At 49.1% G+C, this 22276-nt stretch overlaps 9 protein-coding genes across 11 annotated transcripts in view; 3 read left to right on the top strand and 6 right to left on the bottom strand.

The window, feature by feature from the left end:
- Positions 1-2052, top strand: part of LOC120959857 (eukaryotic translation elongation factor 2) — a 7974-nt gene extending 5922 nt beyond the window's left edge. For both annotated transcript variants that reach the window (XM_049610523.1, XM_049610525.1), the window contains exons 7-13: positions 113-173; positions 412-472; positions 673-737; positions 987-1042; positions 1246-1305; positions 1525-1613; positions 1884-2052. The gene's annotated coding sequence lies outside the window, so the exon portion shown is untranslated. The remainder of the gene's footprint in view (positions 1-112; positions 174-411; positions 473-672; positions 738-986; positions 1043-1245; positions 1306-1524; positions 1614-1883) is intronic.
- A 384-nt stretch (positions 2053-2436) lies between these two features.
- On the bottom strand, positions 2437-3936 carry LOC120959858 (stomatin-like protein 2, mitochondrial). The gene is made up of 3 exons (XM_040383560.2): positions 3734-3936; positions 3546-3650; positions 2437-3473 (listed from the first exon to the last, which is right to left on the bottom strand). Exons 1-3 carry the CDS (start codon positions 3806-3808, stop codon positions 2478-2480), a joined length of 1176 nt encoding a protein of 391 aa, XP_040239494.2. The 5' UTR covers positions 3809-3936; the 3' UTR covers positions 2437-2477.
- Positions 3937-4229: 293 nt separating this feature from the next.
- On the top strand, positions 4230-7104 carry LOC120954934 (pre-rRNA-processing protein TSR1 homolog). The gene is made up of 4 exons (XM_040375293.2): positions 4230-4456; positions 4531-4801; positions 4868-5622; positions 5690-7104. Exons 1-4 carry the CDS (start codon positions 4351-4353, stop codon positions 7039-7041), a joined length of 2484 nt encoding a protein of 827 aa, XP_040231227.2. The 5' UTR covers positions 4230-4350; the 3' UTR covers positions 7042-7104.
- Positions 7105-7198: 94 nt separating this feature from the next.
- On the bottom strand, positions 7199-8651 carry LOC120954938 (probable serine hydrolase). Its single transcript, XM_040375297.2, has 2 exons — positions 8316-8651; positions 7199-8243 (listed from the first exon to the last, which is right to left on the bottom strand). Exons 1-2 carry the CDS (start codon positions 8364-8366, stop codon positions 7320-7322), a joined length of 975 nt encoding a protein of 324 aa, XP_040231231.2. The 5' UTR covers positions 8367-8651; the 3' UTR covers positions 7199-7319.
- A 336-nt stretch (positions 8652-8987) lies between these two features.
- Positions 8988-10431, bottom strand: LOC120954937 (probable serine hydrolase). The gene is made up of 2 exons (XM_040375296.2): positions 10104-10431; positions 8988-10011 (listed from the first exon to the last, which is right to left on the bottom strand). Exons 1-2 carry the CDS (start codon positions 10155-10157, stop codon positions 9091-9093), a joined length of 975 nt encoding a protein of 324 aa, XP_040231230.2. The 5' UTR covers positions 10158-10431; the 3' UTR covers positions 8988-9090.
- An 83-nt stretch (positions 10432-10514) lies between these two features.
- Positions 10515-11891, bottom strand: LOC120954935 (probable serine hydrolase). Its single transcript, XM_040375294.2, has 2 exons — positions 11656-11891; positions 10515-11566 (listed from the first exon to the last, which is right to left on the bottom strand). The coding sequence occupies exons 1-2, from the start codon at positions 11794-11796 to the stop codon at positions 10646-10648; spliced, it is 1062 nt and encodes a 353-aa protein (XP_040231228.2). The 5' UTR covers positions 11797-11891; the 3' UTR covers positions 10515-10645.
- Positions 11892-12432: 541 nt separating this feature from the next.
- On the bottom strand, positions 12433-14116 carry LOC120954936 (probable serine hydrolase). Its single transcript, XM_040375295.2, has 2 exons — positions 13546-14116; positions 12433-13454 (listed from the first exon to the last, which is right to left on the bottom strand). The coding sequence occupies exons 1-2, from the start codon at positions 13699-13701 to the stop codon at positions 12549-12551; spliced, it is 1062 nt and encodes a 353-aa protein (XP_040231229.2). The 5' UTR covers positions 13702-14116; the 3' UTR covers positions 12433-12548.
- Positions 14117-15200: 1084 nt separating this feature from the next.
- Positions 15201-17056, top strand: LOC120956615 (kynurenine formamidase). Of its 2 annotated transcripts, XM_040378237.2 has the most exons (4): positions 15201-15278; positions 15364-16004; positions 16107-16422; positions 16496-17056. In XM_040378237.2, exons 2-4 carry the CDS (start codon positions 15581-15583, stop codon positions 16986-16988), a joined length of 1233 nt encoding a protein of 410 aa, XP_040234171.2. In that variant the 5' UTR covers positions 15201-15278; positions 15364-15580; the 3' UTR covers positions 16989-17056. The 2 variants fall into 2 exon arrangements, with proteins under 2 accessions (XP_040234171.2, XP_049466486.1); XM_049610529.1 differs by having other exon boundaries at positions 15217-16004.
- A 100-nt stretch (positions 17057-17156) lies between these two features.
- LOC120956614 (daxx-like protein) lies at positions 17157-21755 on the bottom strand. The gene is made up of 3 exons (XM_040378236.2): positions 21318-21755; positions 19481-21024; positions 17157-18452 (listed from the first exon to the last, which is right to left on the bottom strand). Exons 1-3 carry the CDS (start codon positions 21366-21368, stop codon positions 18005-18007), a joined length of 2043 nt encoding a protein of 680 aa, XP_040234170.2. The 5' UTR covers positions 21369-21755; the 3' UTR covers positions 17157-18004.
- Positions 21756-22276: the final 521 nt, after the last annotated feature.

Raw genomic sequence — 22276 nt, 5'->3', positions numbered from 1 at the left:
GTAAACTATCTCAAGCTCAACAGGACTGAAAATATTCAAAATTAGTCAACATAGTCCTGACTTGCTCGTGTGTGTACAATGTTATAATTTGTATTCTTTCTTTCAATTTCAGACCCAAAACAGCAGCGCAGAAAACAGACAAATTGAGTAACAAGACCAAAACAATCTAAAAGGTAAGCAAAGTTATCAATTATTGAGTTACTATAATACTAAGTTGAATGCTTTAACTTAGTTACTAAGGGACCGCAAAGAAGAAGGATTTTTAAAATGATGATATAAATTAGAATGATTCCATGATCGTAATCTATCTCAAGCTCAACAGGACTGAAAGTATAAAAAATTAGCGAAAATAGTCCTGACTTGCTCGTGTGTGTACAATGTTATAATTTGTATTCTTTCTTTCATTTTCAGACCCAACACAGCAAACGGATGGATTGGCGATTGAACAGTAGAACCAAAACAATTGTAAAAGGTAAGCAAAGCTATCAATTACTATTTTGCTAAGAATTTGCATTTTGCATTTTATGTGATGAAAAACCTAAACCATGATACCAGTGATTGTTATACTCAAGTTCAACAGGCCTGAGAGACATTTTAAATGTAAAAAAATCTTTTCCCTTCTTCGGTTTTAGATTGATTATTAATTTCCCCTTATTTTGTTTCTATTTTAAGATCTAAATACAATCCAAGGATACAACAATCGGACGAACCTATTTATGGAATTTGATTGGTAATAGGTAAGCATCGTAATTTTAATACTTATTTTTCCCCGATTTAGCCATGTTTTTGGAGTGTTTCAATGCTGTTACTAATGTTGTTGTGTAATGTCAATGTTGTTGTTAATTTTTACATGATTCCATGATTGTTAAACAATTTATTCAAGTTCAATAGGACTGATAGCGATACCGGACACACATTGAAATCCCAAAGCTTAATGTTCAGAATTCAACTTATCATTTGTTTTTCGTTTCGTTTTCTTGTTGCAGATCAAATAGAAGCAAGGAATCGGACTGAGTGAGTTGGGCACTTTGACGCTTAAAAGGTAAGTTTTAATTTAAAAGTGTATTTTTTATCTTCGAGCTCTATTGCATGTGATGTTCTAATATCACGGACCTGTACGCATTACAACAGTGAACGATACGTGATTACTGATCAAACTATTGAAATATTTTTATATTATTTGTGAACGAACAAACGAGACGATTTTGCATTGATATTAACTAATCCTATCTTCTTTGATTGCAGGTTATGTTGCTGTTCCTATCTCTCCTATATTCCGCTGTATTCGGCATTAATTAAAAAAAGGTAAGTTCAGCAAGGCGTTTGCTCTTTGCGAGTTTGCATGTGATGTTGTAATATCACGGACCTGTACGCATCACAACAGTGAACGATACGTGATTACTGATCAAACTTAGTTTAAAAAAATCGATTCTTTCTCGAGCTCGAAGCTCCAAGTAGAGCAGACTAATAGTGTGAAAGATATTGTATTTATATTTACGTTTGTTCTCTTTGTCCTAATTTCAGAATCTTGTGCAATAGCCCAACATATATTGCACACTATTATGAAATCCATTCATCATGCTGTGAATCATCAAGCATCTTTTGTTCGTGAGGTAAGTTAAAGACGGAGCGCCTGTTACTATTAACATCTAAAGAACACCAGCACCAGATTTAGATTGCACTTTCTCTATTTTTAAAATGATGATCTTATATCACGGACCTGTACGCATTACATCAGTGATCGATACGTGATAGCTGAATACAATTTAACAAGCCTTATTTACTTCTAAATTCGGTGTTGGAATGTTTGCTTACTTAGAGCAAGCTGTTCTTTACAGTCTGCCGTTGAGGGACAATCAATCTAATCCTGTTTTCTTCTCCAGTTTCAGGTTTAAGCTGCCTTCAACATGGTCTTTCCAGGGAAATCTCTCTTGCGGGTGGGTATAGCGCAATATTGCGAGGAAAGGTATTTCACCATATATCACAATTTTTAGAGTATAAGTGGGTTACCGTTGAGGATTTTTTCAATAAAGTTTTCATACAACAAACTAACCTTGTATTCGTTATTGCGTATATGTGCGTTTAAGTTGAGAAAAGAAAATACTGTTCGTAGATTGTTCTCCTGATCTGTTAGTTCTCCATCATTTGAACACTTTTAGTTGGATTTCATTTATTTTAAACGCTTTTTGTTGTCGACTTTTTTTTATTTACAGTAACAATAATCCTGTGCTTTAGCTCTAGCTCTTCCTGACCGATACTAAACTGCTACACTCACACCCAAAAAAAGTATTCCTCCGTTCGTCAGGGATTCTCGTCAGATTCCTTCGTTTTTACCCTAATTTCCTTCACTAAGTAAGCAAATGTGCCATCAACATCATCATCATCGCGCCAAGGGAAAGGGGGGAAGGGTGTGCCCTCGTTCAATTAATGCATACGTTTTCCAGTTTCGGTTTTGTGTGTGTAAACCCAACATGCTTTTATTTCGAAGAAGAACCACCCCCCATACTGCTGTCCCCGTGGTGATGGCTATCGAGCGGTGGCAGTGTCGCGTCCAGCTTCGAACTAGTTTCACTCAGCGTCCCCAGCAGGTTCTGCGTGTTGTCGTCACCGCCCGCCTGATGACCGCCGGCAGCTGCCCTCGAGCTGGCTGAGAGATTGCTGTAGATCTGCATTGCTTGTGCCACCATCGACGTCACGTCGGACGCGGTCGACGGTACGATGAGCGTGTTGTTGTGTTTGGCCAGCTTCTCGAACGCGACCACGTACTTTTCCGCCACGCTCAGCGATGCCGCACTGCGGCCATGCTCGTTCGCCAGCGATTCGGCCACGATTTTCAGACTTTTCGCACGCGCATCGGCCAGCGCCATTATGGCGGCCGCCTCACCATTCGCCCGATTGATCTCCTCCTGCTTCTGCGCCTCGGAGGCAAGGATGCGCGACTGTCGCTTACCCTCGGCCACGTTAATGTCGGCCGCCCGGACACCCTCCGACTCGAGGATCGCGGCCCGCTTGCGCCGCTCCGCCTCCACCTGCATCTGCATCGCTTCGTGCACCCGGCTCGGCAGCTTGATGTCGCGGATTTCGTACCGCAGGCAGGAGATGCCCCACGCTTCGCTCGCCTTGTTGATCGACTCCACGATGCTGATGTTGAGCGATTCGCGCTCCCGGAACACCTTGTCCAGTGACATCTTGCCCAGCTCGGAGCGCATCGTCGTTTGGGCGAGCTGGGTGATGGCAAACTCCGGATCCTCCACACCGTACGACGCGAGGTACGGGTCGAGAATGCGCAGGTACAGCACACCGTCGATGCTGAGCGTTACGTTGTCGGACGTGATGGCGGACTGTTTCGGCACGTCTATTGCGATTTCCTTCAGACTCTGCACGTACTTCACCCGGTCCACCACGGGCAGCAGGACGTTCAGGCCGGGCTCGAGGATGCGGTGAAATTTGCCCATCCGTTCCACGATCCATGCCTAAAAGCAAACACAGCGGAGACACATTTAAGGAGAAAGTTTTCCAAGGGCGGAGGGCAGCTTTCCGTTTACCTCTTGCTGGGGCACAAACATTATCACCGTGTTGATCGGTGTCGATCGGTGGCGGACCTGTGTTGCTTGCAGTGCCGCCAAGCTGGGTGGCGATTGCAACAGACCCTACGGAGACAGGACAGAGAGCGAGAGAGAATTGTGTATCATTACATCAGAATGCACGCTGGAACCATCGTCGGCGTACTTACACTATTGCTGTTGAGTGTCGCTGCCGCGATACCACGCAGCGGTAGCCGGCTGATGAACGCACTGGAACGTATCATATTATGTACCTTTGATCGGGACCGTGTACTTTCGGATGTTTTCTCCGGCTTACGGAATCGCTGCACTCTGGGGGATTCGTGGTTTTCTTCAATTTTTGATTATCAATCGTCGGCAATAATACATTTGACAGCTGAGCCCCCGTCAGCCGTGCTGTCAAGTTGACGTTGCAGGGCGGTTGCACGCGCGTGCACTTGAAGGGTTAATTTGAAATGGATTGAAAAAAGAGACCGAGAAATGGGAATAAAAATGTGCAAAACCGTGCTAAAAAGAATTTCACGAAATTTCCTCTTATTAGTTTCGTACTTTCAGCGTGTAAAACTTTTTATAAAATCATTAATTTCAATTTAAAAATTACACCGTGCCGTTTCTGTTGACAGATGCACCACCGTACGAAAAACATCACAACAAACACTTCTAACCTCACATTCTTCTTGTTGATTTTCGCTCCAGTCGAAAACATGTGCGCCCGCGAGTAGTGCCGGAATTTTCCGTTTATTCAGTGGAAAAGTGACACATTTCCTGCAAAAGGCAGTCGAAAACGATGGCTATCGAAACGATTCATCGCCCGGGTGCGCTAAAGCAAACCAACAAAACGCACAAACACGGCAAACATGCGTCGAAGCGTGAGTTGGAACGCGTGGCGAAAGGTAAGAGTTCGTCTGGTTTTCTCCTTTTGGAATCTCCACTTATAATGGGTGTTTTTATCCCTCTCCCGGAACAGGTAAGGTGAACCTGAAAACACTGACCCGCCGGCCGAATCGGCAGCAGTCGCGCGATGAGCGACGCCAGCAGGCCAACCAGCTGCGCAAAAACAAACGCCAGGAGGCGATCGCACTGAAGCGGGCCATCGGTGGCGCACTGACGGCACCGTTCCTGACCTGCGTGCTGCCCCTGAACGATATGATCGACCCGAACTCGGCCATGGCCATTCTGGAGGGTTGCGATCCGGAGGCGACTGTGATGAAGGTTTCGGATCGTGTTCGTTACATGAAGTAGGTTGTTTTGGGTATGTGAAGAGGGAAGGTTCTTTTTCACTAATTTCACTTTGTCACTTTCAGTGTACCACGCTTCCGGCAACGCTTTTCATTTGTCATCCCCGAGACGGGGCACGGCCGGGAGCTGAACGTGCTCGATGCGCTTAAAGTGTGTGATTCCGTCATTCTGCTGCTGACCGCCGTTGCTGGCGAGACGGACGAAGTGATCGATAAGGCCGGTGCGAAGGTGCTGAATATGGCCCTAACCCAGGGCCTTCCCACACCGATGGTGTGTCTGATGGACATGGAATCGATCAATCCGAAGAAGCGCTCCCAGGTGAAAACCAACATCCAAAAGGCCGTTTCGACCGTACTGCCCGACGAGAAGGTGATGCAGCTCGATAAGCTAACCGACGCGCTGAACCTTTTGCGCCGCATTGGTGGCCAAAAGCGCAAGGTGACGCACAATCGCTGCAATCGACCGCACATGCTGGGCGAGCGGGTCGAGTACGTACCGAGTGCGCCCGAACCGGTGCAGTCGGAGCGTCCAACGGGAACGCTAAAGGTGACGGGTTTTGTGCGAGGTGTACCACTGTCCGTCAACCAGCTCGTCCACATACCGGGGCTGGGAGAGTTTCAGCTCGAATCGGTTGCCTTCCCGACCGATCCGTACCGGATGCGTAAGCTGGAGGATGGAGAAATGTCGAGTGAGGAGCAAAAGCCCCCGCTGGTGGCGGATCCGGACCAGCAGACCAGTTTGCAGCGCGAGAACGTACCGGACGCGATGGATGCGGAGCAAACGTGGCCGACGGAAGATGAAATTGCAGCTTCGCGTGCAGGTAAGGGATTTTACTTTCCCATTTCAAGTGTTTGTTAACATTATTAAACAAAATTTCTTTCTTTTAGAGAATCAAAAGAAGCTCATCAAGCGCGTCCCGAAGGGTATGAGCGACTATCAAGCCTCCTGGATACCGGACATCGAGGAGCAGGATGAAGATGAGGACGACGACGACGACGATGATGATGATGACGATGAGCAGTACATGTCTTGCGAGTCGGACACGGAAAGCAAAGTAGGCGGCAAGGACGGCGAAACCGACGACGATGGTCAGCAGTTCGACGAGATCAGCGTGTCGGAAGAGATCAGCGCCGACCGGTACGACAAGGAGATGGATCTGGAGGAGGAGCGCAGCACGCTGGCCAAAATCCAGGCGGCAAAGGTGGACGAAATATTCCCCGACGAGATCGACACACCGGCGGACAGGCCGGCCCGGGAGCGGTTCATCAAGTACCGTGGGCTGGAATCGTTCCGCACCTCGCCGTGGGACGTGAAGGAGAATCTGCCGTTCGATTACGCCCGCATTTATCAGTTCCAAAACTTTGACCACACCAAGCGGCGCATTCTCCGCGAGGCACAGCAGAAGGAGGGCGACGATGTGGTAATGCCGGGCTGGTACGCCCGCCTGCACGTGAAGAATGTGCCGCAGGATCTGTGGACTGCTTTCACATCGGCCGGCAACGGCGAGCGACTGATCGTGTACGGGATGCTACCGCACGAGCAGCAAATGTCCGTCATGAACGTGTGCTTGAAGCGAACGCAAAACTCAACGATTCCGATCCAATCGAAGGAACGGCTGATCGTACAGTGCGGCTACCGGCGGTTCATCGTGAACCCGATCTACAGCCAGCACACGAACGGGGACAAACACAAGTACGAACGGTTCTTCCGCCCGGGGATGGCGGTGGTGGCGACGTTCTTCGCGCCGATTCAGTTCCCGCCGGCACCGATCCTTTGCTTCCGCGAGAATCCCGACACCTCGCTGTCGATGGTAGCGTCCGGCAGCCTGTTGGCGTGCAATCCCGACCGGGTGGTGCTGAAGCGCGTCGTGCTGAGTGGCCATCCGTACAAGATTAATCGCAAATCGGCCACGATACGGTACATGTTCTTCAATCCGGACGATGTGGCGTACTTTAAGCCGTGCAAGCTGCGCACGAAGCTGGGACGGGTTGGGCATATTAGGGAATCGCTCGGTACGCACGGACACATGAAGTGTGTGTTTGATGCGCAGCTGAAATCGCACGACACGGTACTGTTGTATCTGTACAAGCGTGTGTTTCCCAAGTGGACGTACGAGGATTGTGTCGTATCGTGCCGTGACGTTGAAGGTGAGGGAGGTGAATCGAGCGCCTCGAGCGCGGTACCGAAAGGCGAACGTTCCGTAACGTTCAACGCCAAGGTGGAGATGATGCAGGAGTGAAGAGTCGGAGGCGGGGTTATTGTGTCGCTATTGAAAAAAATACAATTATATTGCATTTCATCACTCGAAGCAAACAACATCACTTGACGAACGATCGTTACATTCGAAAAAAGAAACAGAAGCCAAGGATAGGGTGCGTAGTAGTAAAAATTGGTTTTAAAATGTATTTTAAGGTCACTATTGCTCGAAAGCACTAAAACACGTTTACCTTTCAGTCCGCTCCCCATATAAAACGATAAACTAATCGAACCTCTCCCCACCACCACACACAACACTCCTCACAGTTTGCACACTAAATACCTTTCCCTGTTCCAGTGTTTCAGCAGAAACTCGGCCACCCGCGGCGCCACCCGCTCCGGATGGGACAGATGCACATGATGCTTACCCTCCACCAGCGCCTGCTCGAACTGCCCATTGTGCGCGACCAGTGCGTCGATCGTTTCCTGATGATACCGTGCATCCTCAAACAGTGGCGTCTCCGTCGTCTTCAGGTACAGAAACGGTACCTTAATTCTTCGCGCCATCTCCAAATTCACATCGTGCGACCACACCAGCCCATGGTTGTGCCGAATGCGCCGATCCGTTAGCCGGCGATAACCCCCCGCCTGCTGGCCGGACGGTTCCAGTGCACGGTACAGCAGAAAGTGGCACGCTTCACGACTGATCGACTCATGAAACCCGGCATGCATATGCTCCACGTATTGGTCGTAGCGGAACTGCTTCTCTTCGGCACTGCGCCCTGCTTCGGCTGCACCCAAATCGAGCGTTTTGGGCAGCGAATCGGCCAGCAGAAAAAGCACCATATCCGGATCGAGTATGAACGGTTTGAGCAGATCGAACGACACGAGCAGATCGACCCGGTCGGGAAATACGCCCGCAAACACGTAACTCATCACGGCACCGATCGAGTGGCTCATGAGCGAAATGCGCCCCCAGCCGTAGTGTTGCATCAGATGGAGCAGCAGGCGCAGTGTGTCCAGCGCGTAATAGGCGACACCGGCCGGAAGGTGTGCGGACCGACCGTGCCCAGGAATATCGATCGCCAGGAAGCTGATGTGCTTTGGTAGCAGCGGAATTAGGCGATCGAACGAACCGGCATTATCCATCCAGCCGTGCAGGCACACGATCGGGCGAAGATCACGCGGTCCCCACCACTTGCCGACCAGCGCACCGAAGGGTAGGTCAATGCGTTCCTCTTGCACCTTTGCGGAAAAGGGGAACACTTTTGTAATGATTTCTGTGTGTCCCATTTTAGGGTGTTCCTCCTTACTTACTCCGTGCAGCTGATTGTTCTGCTGTACCATGCGTCGCTTCGCCTCGGCCATGTTGAGTGACACTAACCCGGGAGAGGCAGAGGCACACACACTCTACACAGATACGGAAGAGCTCAAAACTAAAGGTCTAGCTCGGTTGACCGAGCAGCGGGTACGTGTAACGGAAAAGTTTTGGGACTCCAACGAATCTTCGGAAGTCTCCCCACCATTGCTCCACGTGTTCGTGGTGGTGGTGGTGGAAAAAAACCGATCGATCGCGTAGCTCACTCTTTGTGATTATGTGAGTTGGCAGTGGTTGGGGATTAAGTTACACGCGCGTATTAGATAAACCTTCCATCCTCCCCCCCCCCCCCCCCCCCCACTCTGTTTTACCTTAAACCTGTCACGAAGATCTTATTATTGGGGTGATTTTCGTTCCAACTTTCTTTGTGGAGAAACAACGCCACTTTTTGGAGTGGGGATTGATCACTTACATAAATTGGTTTGAAGCTCTACGGCGTCTGTTGTTTGCCTTAACGCAGAGGGTAGACCGACCGACTGACCTTGAGATTAATGCCTCGCCTCGTGCCTAAAACGTACACAGAAGTGTCGTATGCAAATTTAAACGCCTATAACTAGTTTGACGGCGAATAGAATTCTTTTGGGGGGCGTTTTTAGCAAAATGGCGGTAAATCATTTTTTTAATAGAAATTGTTTATTTATCACAAAAATACATTCCCCAAAAACCGTAGATAACATTAGCTCCCCCCAAAAAGTCCCCAAACACACTCCCGTCCTAAAGCTTACTCGCCATCTCCTCATCCCTTTGCCAGTAGCGATTCAGAAAGTCCGCCACCACCGGCGCCACCCGCTCCGGATGGGACAGATGCACATGGTGCGTGCCCTCCACATACCGCAGCTCAAACCGCGCATTATTGCGCTCCAGTATCTCGATCACCTCGTCGTAGTACTGCTTCCGCTCCCAGTACGGTGATTCCGTCGCCTTCACAAACAGAAACGGCATCGTCAGGTTCTGCGCCAACCGTTTGTTAACCTCCTGCGACCACAAAAACCCGGTCCCGTACTTTAACCGACTGTCCCTCGCAAAGTAGTACCGGTCGGGGAATTTGGCCGATTTGCGCAGATTGCGCTGCAGCAGAAACGGACAAGCTTCGCGGGTGATTGAGTTAACCGCACCCTCGTACAACCGATCGACCGTTTCGGCGTACGTGTAGGACGGTGGTTCCGTCCGTTCCTGATTGCGCAGATCTGCCCGCAGCAGTTCGGGCGTTAGTTCCGCCATCATCGATACGAGCTGTGCGGGGCGAAAGATTGGCGACTTGAGCGCATCGAGCGAGATGAGCAGGTCGACGCGGGTCGGGAAGATGGCCGCGTACGCGTAGTGCAGCACCGAACCCATCGAGTGGCTCAGGAGCGAAATTTTGCGCCAGCCGTACTCCTGCATCACAAAGTTGAGCAGATAGAACACGTTCATCGGCTGGTAGGACATACCGTCCGGAATGCGGGAGGAGTACCCGTGGCCGGGTAGGTCCAGCGCCAGGAAGCTCATGTGGGACGGCAGCAGCGGGATCAGTGTGTCGAACGTGCCGGCATTGTCCTGCCAGCCGTGCAGGCACACGACCGGGCGGACGTTCCGGGGGCCCCACCACTTACCGGCCAGCTCACCGAACGGGACGCGGATGCGCACCTCCTGTACCTGTAGCATTTTAAGCAGGAAGGGTGAGAAGAAAACAGAAACAGCTCGTGAAAAGGTGTTGTTTGGTGTTGCGCGCAAAGGGCAAGACTTACGCCGTGTTCACGATCATGCCGCTCGACCAGAGTTTCCAGCGATTGCGTGTCCATTATTTCTCAAAATCCCAATTAGGCGAACCAGAGTGGGTGTTCGTGTGGTCACAAATTACTGCTCAATTCGATACACGGAGTAAAACGCACTAACGCTCTCAAGCAGCGGGATTGCCGAAGCCGTTCGCCGCCTTTATCAACATCTTATCGCGCAAAGATTTATGCGCACTCATGGCCGCAAGTTGCACTGTTATTACGCAGACGGGTGATGTTTAGCGCACGGGGAAGTTTGGCGTATGACGCGAACGGCTCATAGATGCGCGCCTCATGCGCTCACGCACACACTGACAATCGAAGGGGGAGGTTGATTAAGCAGTTGAAAAGGGAAAGGTGCTCACATTTTTTCTCTTTTTTGCATTTAAAAACATGAACTAATTAGCTCTTGTATTTCACTTGCCTACAATTAAACCGCCATTAAACCCTGTACACCGTTATTTTACCCCTGTTTTCTTAATACCCCGTTTTTGTACCCTTTAGCCTCCCGCATTTTAAAGCTTGCTAACCACATCCATCTCCTTCTGCCAGTATCGTCGCAGGAAATCCACCACCACCGGTACGACATGTTCCGGCTCGGTCAGATGTACATGGTGCGATCCGGGCACGTACACCACCTCATACTTGGGGTTTGCTTTCTTCAAAATGTCCACCATTTGGTCGAAACCCTCCTTCGAGCCGGGGTACGGTGAATCCATCGCTTTCACCGTCAGAAACGGTGCCGTGATACGCTTCCCCAGCTCCGCATTAACATCGTCCGACCAGCCGGAAATGACGTTGTACTTCATACGATTGTCCCGATCGAAGTAGTACTTGCCGGGAAATTTGCGCGATGGCTTTATGTTACGCTGCAGCAGGTAGGGACAGGTTTCGCGCGACACCGAAGCGGCCGTCCCTTCGTACAGCCGGTCCATCATCTCTTCGTACGTGTAGGAAGGTGGTTCCGATTTTTCCTGATTCCTTAGATCGGCCTGTATAAACTTGAGCACCTGTTTGTGCATACGCTCCGGGAAGCGGTCGGGATAGAAGCTGAGCGGCTTGAGCGCATCGAGCCCGATCAGTAGATCGACCTTGTCCGGGAACAGGGCGGCGAAGATGAACATTATCACTGCGCCCATGGAGTGTGCCATCAGGGACACCTTGGACCAGCCGTACTCGCGCATAATGCGCAGGATGAGCGGGATACAGTCGACCTGGAAGTAGGACATACCGTCCGGGATGCGGGAGGAATATCCATGGCCGGGTAGATCGATCGCGAGGAAGCTTACGTCGGGCGGCAGTAGGGGAATGAGCCGATCGAACGTACCGCTGTTATCGAGCCATCCGTGCAGGCACAGGATGGGGCGAACATTTTTCGGTCCAAACCACTTCCCAGCGATGCTGCCGTACGGGACGGGAATTTGCACTTCAGTTACCTTGGTGAAAGAGGAAAAGAAAGAAAAAGAAAAGGTAAGCTGGTAAAGCTGTAATGGAATCTTCTCTAAGGCCACAAAATTGTCTTTACACCGTTCTGTTTGTCTTGCAGCTCGATAAAGCGAATCAGCGGATGATGTTCCACGTTACTGATGGCTCGACGGCTCTCTTCATCGTCTTGCTGCGAGGCGGTAGGATTGGTTTGAACTGCTCTAGCCTGCTTGGATGCCATGATAACCGTGCGCGGTGTGCTCCAAAGCGACAGGTACGACGATGGTTTTCGTGTGTCTGCTGCCACCGCGCGTTTGGATACGATTGATAATGGGGTGAAACCCGTGGAGCTCTACGATGCATGTGTTTGTGTGTGCGTGAAGAGAATTCAGTGCGTGTGCACTGAACTGTAAATGGTGCACGGAAACACATAAACCCTTGCCGGGCAGTTAGGTTAGGTGAGTATGTAGGTCAGTAGGGAACTGTAATTAGATCATTTTCCTTATGATTTTCTGTTTAAATCAAGCGCTTTTAAAAGATTTAGGAAAAAACACAATTTAATAATCATTTACTATTGACCAAGAATAACCTTCGATCAAGTTGAGTGCATTTTACACGGTTTTCGTTGAAAAATAACTAGAAAAATATCGTCTAACGTCATACACCAAGCGTTACAATCATCCAATTGGAATGTACAATCATTCCAATCAGACTAGTTTTAGTTAGTATTGCAATAGGAATTTTCTATCAGAAACCCATTACAATGGTTCAAAACCACGTGCTTAGGAGCAATTTGATGTAAAAGAAACGGCATTTTCAATCTTTTGTGATTTATCCTCAATTAATTTTCGCATTTATTGCAATGATGAAACGTCTATCCAGGTAAAACATTCCGTCGAGGTAGTAAAGTTAATTCTTTCAATCGTTTATTTTTGTTACTCTCTAAATCAATAAATTAACCCCGCATTGCCCGCGTTCACCTCTCTACCCATTTCATCCTCTCTCCTCCTTCCAGTACTTCCCGAGAAACCGTCCCACAATCGGCACCACCTTTTCCGGCTCGGTCAGATGCAGATGATGCGTGCTGTCCACAAACTCCAGCTCAAACTGTGGATTGTTCCGCTTCACCAGCTCCACAAACTCATCAAAGTACTTGCGCTCCTCGTAGTACGGCGAGTGTTTCGCCTTGATGAACAGGTACGGCTGCACCACCCGCTTGGCAAGCTCCAAATTGATCGCCTGATCCCAGCCCATCCCCAGCCCGTACTTTAGCCGACTGTCCCGCGTAAAGTAGTACCGGTCGGGATGGAGCGTTGATTTGCGCGTGTTACGATACAGCAGAAACGGAGCCGCCTCACGGGTGACCGATTTGTTCGTGCCAAGATGAAGCCGTTCTATTAGCTCCTCGTACGGGTAGGCCGGTGGTTCGGACTTTTCCCGATTCCTCGCATCCGCCAGCAGTGACTGGGGCAGGCGTTTTTCCAACCGACCCGGGAATTTGGCCGCATCGGCAATGTGAGGTTTGAGCGCATCGATGCCAATGTAAAAGTCGACCTTATCGGGGAAGGTTGAGGTGAACAGGAAGCTTATGATCGAACCCATCGAGTGGCCCATTAGCGAGAGCTTCTTCCAGCGGTACTCGCGCATCACGTGGAACAGGCTGAGCGTGTTGTCCAGTGTGTGGTACATCATGCCGTCCGGGATGCGGGAGGACAGCCCATGGCCGGGAAGGTCCAGCGCCAGGAAGCTCATGTGCTTCGGTAGCAGCGGGATCAGCCGATCGAACGTGCCCGCATTATCCTGCCAGCCGTGAATGCACACGATCGGCCGTACGTTCCGTGGGCCCCACCACTTGCCGGCAATCTCCCCGTACGGCACCGGAATGCGCACCTCCTCCACCTGGAAGTGTGGGGAAAAAGAAGGAGAATGATTTATGACCGCTTCCACTGGACTTTGGTCGCTTCGCACGCGCTCGCTTGCGCCTACTTACGTCATGTTGCCGATCGTGCTCCTCCACCAGATCGTGCGCCTGATGGTGATGGCTGTATCGTACGGCCGTCCGCTGAACGATTCCTCTCGTTTCGTGGGAAAACAGTGACCCGAGCAAGGATTTCACCAACATCACACCACTGCCCTTAACCACCATGGTGATGAAATGACCTTCTCCTTGCGGTACAGGGTTTTTGTGGCTGGCACACTCCCGCCGTGTGCTGTGCGTTGTCAACTGATGCTGCTGATATTAACGCACGATGAACAGGCAATTTTATGCGATGGAACTACACCTTATCACGGCACACACTTCCGCATTGTCCAGTGGGTGTGTGTGTGTATGGAAAAACACGCTGTGGGGACACCAAGCATTACGACACCAAGGGGCACATTGTTTCATTCATTTCATTTTGCTTCAGCTGGCAAAGGGAGAGAGCGGGACTTGACAGCGTATACCGCGTACGCATGTGTGAGTGGCACGTTTTTAGTAACGGAGTCGGAATTTCAAGCTTACTTGAATGGGAGGAAGTTTCTATAGCAAGAGCAAGCATGAGCGAGAGATTCAACACACCGCTAGGGACAGTTCAAGCCGGTTTGAAATTGTTCACTGTTTCAAGGGTGCATTGCTATGCTGGTTGAAGGGCTGTAAACAAAGTAGGGTAGTGTTGGTGACATTCACTCGAACATATGATTAGAAGGGTGATGTTACATTCATCCCTTAAATGTTGGATTGTTTTTTTTTATGATTAAATTTAGCAATATTTTTTATTGGAAAAATGTTGTTGTAATTTTGCGTTATTTAAAAAAGAATAGTTTAATAATGGTTTGGATTTATCAATATTTTTTTAAATTATTTAAATTAATATTTTTTTTAAATATGTCTTTATCTCTTGTTTTTATTACAAAAAAAAGTCAGAATTGTATGAAATGATCACCACTTGCGTGGTTTTGTTCAAATTGAGATAAAGAACCAAGCAACTGATTGAATGTGTGTGTGAGAGAGAGAGAGAGAGAGAGCGATAGCAAATTGGCGGGTACGAGATCTGCACGACAATGCTTATCAGATGCACGTGCTTTCGGCACTGATTTCCCAGCTAAATGTTGAGTCGTCGGTACGATTCTTAAGCCTCGTAAATAGCAATATGACCAAAGAGTCTTATCTATCCCTTAAGCATTTAAGTTTAATGATTAAAATATTATTTTAAAAGTACTTTTCAACTCTTTCATGCCCTATACATTCTGTTGTGATAGCAGTACCGTACATTCATCATTCGATCGATGTCTCTCTGTGGGTAACCAGGGCCGAAGTAATCGAATCACGCGCATCTTGCCACTTGAAAATCGTATCTCATTTAAATAGCCAATCGTTTCAACAGCGCAACTTAGCGCAACTTTAGATAGGATAGTGTTGTTGTATGCGACAAGATGGGGTTGCCCGGCCCTTGGGGACAAAGTAATGAGTGCCCCTCAGGAAGGTTCAGAGCAATACGGGTGACAGGGAAGAGAGAATTCGGCACTCTCCTCTACGGACCATGACAGGGGGCTGTAAAGGGTATTACATTGTAGTATAGTGGAGTATAAAACAATCCAACAAGTGTGTTATCATGTTTGATAACACACTAATAACTAGCGTGATTTTTACCTATCCACAAAACTCAACAGTCAACCGTCGGACGGTTTGCTACACCCTCTCGAACAGCGATTGGTTTCAGTTTCGTATCCGTCAACGCACCGGTAAGATCGGCCGGCCTGAGAAAGGGCACGTAAGGTTTCCTTCCCTCTATATTTCCCCGTTTTCATTCGTCGCCTGCACGCTTAGTCATCACTGCCCAAGCGGGCACCGTAATAGGATCCCGCCGTCTACCGACCGTTCCCGTGTTCGTAACCCGACGAGAGGAGCTACCTGAAGCAAAAAAAGAGGGGGAGAGGGCGTGCTGCTTATAATACAGTCACAGTGGCGAAAAGCAAAAGCAAGGAAAAGAAAAGGGAGCGAGAGCAAAGCCGAAAGCAAACACCACCGCCGAGCCCGAAAAAACATGGCTAAGCAAATCGGCATCGAACGGGCTGGAGGAGAAGACCGACTGATAACGCATTATACTCACCATCACCGTCGCTGCAGATCGCTCATCAGTAGGGTGGCATTAGTCGTGTTGTGTTTTGCGCTCGCCGCTAATCAATACCAGTCGGGATCGGGGACAGTTGTAGTAGCAGCAGCAGCAGCAGCAAGTACCACCACACCGCCCGTACAAGTGACCCGCTGGCTGGGGAAGCTATCCCGCTACGTACAGTTTCGCGGCGGAAAGACACCGTTAACCTGCCAGGACATTATGGAGCAAGACGGTCCACCTTCGGAGAGTACGCTGATCACGTGGGAAAAGCAGTACTCCCCATCGGCGTGGAGCGTTCGCTTTCCAACGCCCGCCGAAGTGATCGACTATCATGTGAAGTTTGTAAAAAGTGGTTAGTGGTTGTTGTTTTTTTGTCATCCTCGTGTTATTCGAGATTATTCCTACATGTCGTCGTGCACAATCACACGCTAAATCAACACGCTTTTCGTTACAGAAAGCGACAAGAACAGGGAGCAGCTGGAAACGCTGCTGGACGTCCCGTACGGCAGTGGCGATCGGGACAAGGTCGACATTTACGGTGAAAATCTGCCCCCGGATGCACCGCTGTTTGTGTACGTGCACGGTGGCTACTGGCAGATGCTGGAGAAGGAAACGTCCGCCTATCCGGCGAAGCCGCTCGTCGACCGTGGCGTGCGGGTGATGATCGTGGGCTACGAGCTGTGCCCGGAGGTAACGCTGGAGGAGCTGGTACGGCAGATGAAGGCGGCCGGAGAGTTTGTGCTGAACTATGCCACCGAAAATGGTGTCCGGTAAGATAGGTTGTAGCCTCCCTTTTTTAAATTCATTTAACAACCGTTTTTCTCTCTCCACACGCATCTCCAGACACATCTCGATCGCGGGCCATTCGGCTGGTGCTCACCTGATCGCTAGCATGCTGGACCGCCCGTTCATGGATGCGGTTGGCGAGGAGCTTGCCCTGCTCAAGGATGTGTATCTCATCTCGGGCGTTTACAATGTGCAGGAGCTACGCTACACGAAGAGTGTGAACAAGGACAATCTGCTTGGTATCAATGATGCGAATGCGAAATCGCTATCCCCGCTGTACGCTAGCTACGAGCATCTGCGGCCAATTGTCGAGCAGCAACAGGGTGGAGCGCTACGGTTTCACGTGTACGTTGCCGAGCATGATAGTGATGTGTTTCGTGAGATGGCCGTTAAGATGAGTGAACTGTTGCGATCGTACGGGATGCGGTGCGATCTGAGCGTGCTGCCCGGGCTCGATCACTTCGATATAGTGGAAAAGCTTGCCTCCGCTGACTACACGATCACGGCCGCTATCTTGGCCGGTGTGGCGGCGACTGGAGAGAAGAGTTAGAGGAGAGGGGGGTTAATAATGTGTTAACACGATCGTTTTTTTGAATAAAATTTAAATTGCAATACTCACACCGTTGATACGTCCAATGAATTCAAAGCACGCAGCATACTGGAATTTCTTTTCGGCGAGTGATTTACACCGACTTTCGTGTATGTTAAAGTGGAAAAATACGTTTCGTCACATGAATTTTTATTCCGATGTTTTTGTTGTGTGTTGTTGTTGTCTTTAGACTCTTTTCTTTCATTTCATTTTCACAGAATGACTCTCTCTCTCTCTCTCTCTCTCTCTCTCTCTCTCTCTCTCTCTCTCTCTCTCTCTCTCTCTCTCTCTCTCTCTCTCTCTCGCTCTTCTCAACCAGGAAACCTCCCATACCAATCCATTGATTCGGGCTGGATTATTTCCTCTACTACACACATTTTCCCTTTCGTGTGATTTGTTTGTTGGAAAAGCTTTCGGTATTTCAGTCGCTTGACAAATATCTGTCCGAATTAAAGAAGAGAAGCAGCATAATTATGGTGGATCGCTTCCGATTATGCTGCAGCTAGTAGTACATGGTCAAAATTTTACACAGAAAGAAAAGGGGGGAAATTAAATAGGGGCTCTTTCGCGGGGGCTTCTATTCATAGAAGGAAGGGCCCGGTCGTGCTCCTTTCGCGTGGAATTTGAAATCTAGACTAGACACCGTCGTCTCTTTATCTCCCTTTACAGTCTATGTTAATTTTAAGAAGAAAGTAAAGTGTTGAAAGGAGGTTTTGTTTGTGGAAAGCAAAACTAAAGAGAAATTGTGAAAGTGAGAGGAAAAGGTTTGAAAAAATTGCACCTGTTAACAATTATTTTTACAACATTCCGACTTCGGTTCGTAGCCTTAGACCCTAGAGGCCTAGAGCCTTCTTTTCGGACCGCTGCTGCTGCTGCTTAACGATCGCACAACACGAGATCAGGCGAAATATGATAAACCCTATTTACACGCTCAGCTTTGTGGTGGTGGTGGTGTTGGTGATGACGTTTGGCAAATGCTACGAATCTAGCACTATTAACTCATCGTCATCGGAAATGACCACATCCTCGAACGTGTCCGGTCGGACGTTCTCCTTCGTGGTGGATTCAAATTCGTCCTCATCATCGTCTTCCTCATCTTCCTCGTCGTCATCCTCATCCTCGTCATCATCATCATCATCTTCCTCGTCTTCGGTATCGTGTAGTGTGGTGGTTTCCGTTTCTCCATTCGCAACGGTGTCTTTACTGTTGGTGGCGGCCACAGGCTGGCGGCTTGTGTCCGTAGTAGCACTCCGTTTATTGCTGCTACTGCTGGATGGCATCGGTACGGAACTTTGGCTGGTATTAGTAGTAGTAGTGGTGGTGGTGGTGGCGGAGGTGGTGGCGGAGCTGCTGCTACTTTCCTTGTCCGCTTTGTGCTTCTTTTCGTGCTCTTCCTCCTTATTGGTAAGTTCCTTTTCGGCATATCTTTGGGTGGGGGAGAAGAATAAATCGTAATTATTACATTGTTTGGGAGATTTTGTCCTCAGAGAAACCCTGTATAGAGCATTTATAGCGATAAAGGAACATGACCGCAGTGTTGCAAAATTGTCACTGTCAATGTCGTTAAAAAAATCTGGCTGAAACAAAATCCATGTCAGCGTCACGTACTCAATTGTGATAATCAGAGGTGATACGCAAAACGATTGGTCTCAAACGACCAATCAAATGCTTCGTGACGTTTTTGCAACCATCGCTTGGTCAGTCACTATGTCATGACTATTTTTGTTGTACAGTGATCAGTTCTGCAAAATGTCACTGTCATGATTATGACAAATTGTTGTTGAAACAAAATCCATGCCAGCGTCACGAGCTCTACTGTGATGATCAGAGGTGAGACTCAAACAGTTGGTGCGACCATCACTTGCTTGGTGACCTTTTGTGCAACCAACTCTTGGTCAGTCACTTGGTCGTGACATTTTGTATCGGTGATCATCACGATAGTCATAGGAGATATGCGGTGCTTACGTGTGGTTCCAAGAAACAAAATGAGTTCTTTTTCTCTTTCTGTTTGATATGACTGACAATCAAAGCAGACAGAGTGAGAAAGAATGCTCATGTTGTTGCATGAGACCACACGCCAACTATATTCCAAGAATGTCGTGTTTATCACCGACAGAAAATGTCGTGACCAAGTGAATGACCAAGACCACTTGTCTTACCAGTGATCATCTCGGTAGGGTACGTGAGCTGCGCTCAGCTTGTCAGTCAGAGTTTCACGTTTGACTCAAGCACTCACATGTCGTTTTTTTTGGCATGTCATGACGCACTTTCATTGAATATTAGCCGTGAGCTTCAAGCTACCACGGATACGTTTCTTACGTTCGTTGGAGAACAATCTCGTGATGCTCATGACATTTTGCTGCACTGCATGAACGCAAACAACGTGATTATAGGTTTCAGTTTGAACATTAACGCTTATTAAACCACATACGAAAAGAGGCCTTGATACTCACTTATCAATGATTTTGTTCACCTTGCTGTAGTGCTTCCCGTTCTCCTCCAGCTTTTCCCGCAGCTTCGGATCGACCGTGGCCGGATCCTTCTCCTCCCCCGTATGGTACATCACCGTCTCGTACAGGTCCGTCTTTCGCCGCTTCTGCAGCTGCTTTCCCACCTTGATGAACGCATCCTGCGCGATCCGGTTCATCCGCTCCACCCCCAGCCCATACGCGTGCTTAATGTTGCAGTGCTGCAAACACTTCAGCACATCGCGAAAGTTCGGGAACGTGTTCGTCCGATTGACGAACTGCGACAGCGTGCGATTAAACTCCCCGTACTGCGTGCCCTGAAAGCAGATCGGTTTCCGCACCAGCCGGTGCGCGTTCTTGCTCTCCCCCGTGATGTCGCACAGCTTCTCGTACACCTCGAACGCGCGCTTCTTGTACCGCTCCGCCATCACGTAGGTGGAGTTGGTTTCGTGATTGAAGTCCACCTCCGCCTCCTCCATCTGCTGGATGCGCTTCATCAGCACGTAGAGCGTCCGGTTGAGGCGCGTGATCTGTCGATCCTTTTTGCTGGTGGTGGTGTTATTGCTGCCACTGTCGGCACTGTTGTTCGCCACTCCATCAGTGGTGGTTGGACTTGTAGCCCTCGTGACGGTGACGCCTGCTGCAGCGGGATTGTCTTTTTCGTCGGCCGTAGCCACGGAGCGCGATTTCCGCCGCGCATTCAGCTCCTCCACAATGTTCGCCAGCTTGAGAAAGACGAGATTCGGTGTGGCCCGCACCTCGGCCGTCACCTTCGTAACCGCCTTTTTGAAGCTTTTCGAGCCGATGTAGTCCGGGTGCACGATCTCGTAGTACCGGATCAGCTTGCGCTCGATCAGCGTTTCCATGTCCTTCGAGCTGTCCGCCTTGCGGCACGCATCGAGCAGCTCCTGGAACTCTTTGCCGATCGGGTTCTTCTTCTCCACCGTCGGTTTCTTCCCTTGGGCGGAAGATCTTTTCTCACTCCGACCACCGGTGGTGGTGCTGCCGCCGGTAGTGTTTAGCTCCGTCGTATCGTCGTTCGCCGTGCTGCTGCGGGAGCTGGCCGGTGTTGACCCCTGCACCGAGCCGGAACGCTCCCGCCGTTTGCCACCATCACCGTCATCGTCACCACCACCACCACCGACGGCGAGCTTTTGCTGGTACTGCTTAATTTCCTGCTCCCAATCGTCCGAGTAGGTGATTGGCGCGAAGTTTTCACTCCGCACGATAATGGGCCCGCCGGCACTGTTGTTGTTGTTGTGGGGAGGTGTTTTATCGTTTGACCACCGCCTTTCCGCCTGCAGGTTCGACGCGATCGTGATCGGTTTGATGCGCTTCCGCTGTGGTTCCTGTTGTGCTGCACCGCCGCCGCCTGCTGCTGCTGCAGTGTTGGAAGCACCACCGGCTGATGCACTGTTTACACCGTTCGGTTTAGTATTGCCAATGGCGGAGGCAGCGTTCCCTGTGCCCGCGGGCGATAGTTGGGCGGCTTTGCGCTTCTTCACATTGGCCGGGCTTTCCATAATCACCTAAAATGGCAAAACGAAACGAACCAAACAACAAACCCCCCCATTGTTAATTATGCTTGTGTTTATCTGTATGCGCGCCTGCACGGGCGGGCTGTCAATTCGGGAATGGGCAACACACACAGCAAACAGCAAAAAAAGCGACAGTAGACAGTAGGCGCGCTAAAAGTTTGATCTCGCTTTCTTTTCTGCTGCTGCTTGCTCGTCCGCTGCAATTTCGCGCCCACTGTAATCCACTGTAGCCTGGCGGCGGTCGTAGGGTTAAAAACAAATTAAAGTGGACAAAGATAACTCACCCCATCATCCGAGTCCGAATCGAGCACAATTACCGACGACGATGGTTCCATGATGGTTTACAATTTCCTGTCCCGAAAAACATTTACTTATTTATGCACATTCACACAACCGGTTCCTCGTCGACTGTTCGCGCGCGCACACATTAGCGTGTTTTAATTTTTTATTGTTTTTTTTTTGGTTTTTTTTCCTCTCGAAAGCGTGCAATCGTTTGCTTCTCGCCTCTACACACAAAGCTCGCGGAGAGAACGACGCGACGTCAATTGCCTTTCATGCGTACCTGCCTACTTTTGCTATTCGCATCTCGGTACAGATCATTATTACGCGACCTACGATGGCACGCACACACAGGACGGAACGTGCACGCACATCAACACATAGAACGTGTGTGAGAAAATAGGCACACATAAAAAAAACCATACACATCCAGGGCGCCCTTGCATTGCACTTCTAACGATGCATCTTTAAGGGTTAATTTGTTTGCGGATACGCGGTACGGTTGTGTTGGTGTGTGTGTGCGCGCTGTCATTCTTTGTCAATTGCAGCCGTGTGTTGATCAACAATTTGTTCTATGCGCTGCTTTTGGGAGCGTGAGAAAAGCGGGAAAATCGTAGAAATTGTGCAATATTTGGGAGTTTTAAGGGATAGTTATGATAGGAAGAGTAATTTGGGGCCAGCAATAATTAATCGTAAATTGCTTAATGGTTTGTTTATCTAATGCACATCCCATTAGGGTCATGTCACGTACACATATGCAATTACGGGCGCAATTTTGATGTATACATGTCATTCTGGTAGAGAACATATTGGGTACATCTGTAAGTTTGGTTGTTTATTCTAAACATTAAAAATATTTATTAACCAATCCGTTGAATTAATTGTTATTTAATTTGAAATCATTTATTAAGTGACCGTTAACAATAACGGGCAATATGATCGATTGAGGACCATGAGGGTTATG

The sequence above is a fragment of the Anopheles coluzzii genome, chromosome 3 (assembly GCF_943734685.1).
Source record: "Anopheles coluzzii chromosome 3, AcolN3, whole genome shotgun sequence".
Taxonomy (NCBI): domain Eukaryota; kingdom Metazoa; phylum Arthropoda; class Insecta; order Diptera; family Culicidae; genus Anopheles; species Anopheles coluzzii.
Note: the sequence above shows the minus strand (reverse complement) of the source record. Positions and strands in the feature narration are given on the sequence as shown.

Bases quoted from the DNA above. Each gene is read 5' to 3' on its own strand.
- LOC120959858 (XM_040383560.2), bottom strand. From the start codon at position 3,808: ATGATACGTTCCAGTGCGTTCATCAGCCGGCTACCGCTGCGTGGTATC. The intron at 3,651-3,733 runs GTAAGTACGCCG...CTGTCTCCGTAG, and splicing joins CGACACTCAACAGCAATAGT to GGTCTGTTGCAATCGCCACC. The intron at 3,474-3,545 runs GTAAACGGAAAG...GTTTGCTTTTAG, and splicing joins TGTTTGTGCCCCAGCAAGAG to GCATGGATCGTGGAACGGAT.
- LOC120954934 (XM_040375293.2), top strand. From the start codon at position 4,351: ATGGCTATCGAAACGATTCATCGCCCGGGTGCGCTAAAGCAAACCAAC. The intron at 4,457-4,530 runs GTAAGAGTTCGT...CTCCCGGAACAG, and splicing joins GTTGGAACGCGTGGCGAAAG to GTAAGGTGAACCTGAAAACA. The intron at 5,623-5,689 runs GTAAGGGATTTT...TCTTTCTTTTAG, and splicing joins AATTGCAGCTTCGCGTGCAG to AGAATCAAAAGAAGCTCATC.
- LOC120954938 (XM_040375297.2), bottom strand. From the start codon at position 8,366: ATGGCCGAGGCGAAGCGACGCATGGTACAGCAGAACAATCAGCTGCAC. The intron at 8,244-8,315 runs GTAAGTAAGGAG...TTTTCCGCAAAG, and splicing joins AGAACAATCAGCTGCACGGA to GTGCAAGAGGAACGCATTGA.
- LOC120954937 (XM_040375296.2), bottom strand. From the start codon at position 10,157: ATGGACACGCAATCGCTGGAAACTCTGGTCGAGCGGCATGATCGTGAA. The intron at 10,012-10,103 runs GTAAGTCTTGCC...AAAATGCTACAG, and splicing joins GGCATGATCGTGAACACGGC to GTACAGGAGGTGCGCATCCG.
- LOC120954935 (XM_040375294.2), bottom strand. From the start codon at position 11,796: ATGGCATCCAAGCAGGCTAGAGCAGTTCAAACCAATCCTACCGCCTCG. The intron at 11,567-11,655 runs GTAAAGACAATT...TCTTTCACCAAG, and splicing joins TGCAAGACAAACAGAACGGT to GTAACTGAAGTGCAAATTCC.
- LOC120954936 (XM_040375295.2), bottom strand. From the start codon at position 13,701: ATGGTGGTTAAGGGCAGTGGTGTGATGTTGGTGAAATCCTTGCTCGGG. The intron at 13,455-13,545 runs GTAAGTAGGCGC...CCACACTTCCAG, and splicing joins AGCACGATCGGCAACATGAC to GTGGAGGAGGTGCGCATTCC.
- LOC120956615 (XM_040378237.2), top strand. From the start codon at position 15,581: ATGGCTAAGCAAATCGGCATCGAACGGGCTGGAGGAGAAGACCGACTG. The intron at 16,005-16,106 runs GTTAGTGGTTGT...TTTTCGTTACAG, and splicing joins TGTGAAGTTTGTAAAAAGTG to AAAGCGACAAGAACAGGGAG. The intron at 16,423-16,495 runs GTAAGATAGGTT...ACGCATCTCCAG, and splicing joins GCCACCGAAAATGGTGTCCG to ACACATCTCGATCGCGGGCC.
- LOC120956614 (XM_040378236.2), bottom strand. From the start codon at position 21,368: ATGGAACCATCGTCGTCGGTAATTGTGCTCGATTCGGACTCGGATGAT. The intron at 21,025-21,317 runs GTGAGTTATCTT...TTGCCATTTTAG, and splicing joins ATTCGGACTCGGATGATGGG to GTGATTATGGAAAGCCCGGC. The intron at 18,453-19,480 runs GTGAGTATCAAG...CCCCACCCAAAG, and splicing joins GTGAACAAAATCATTGATAA to ATATGCCGAAAAGGAACTTA.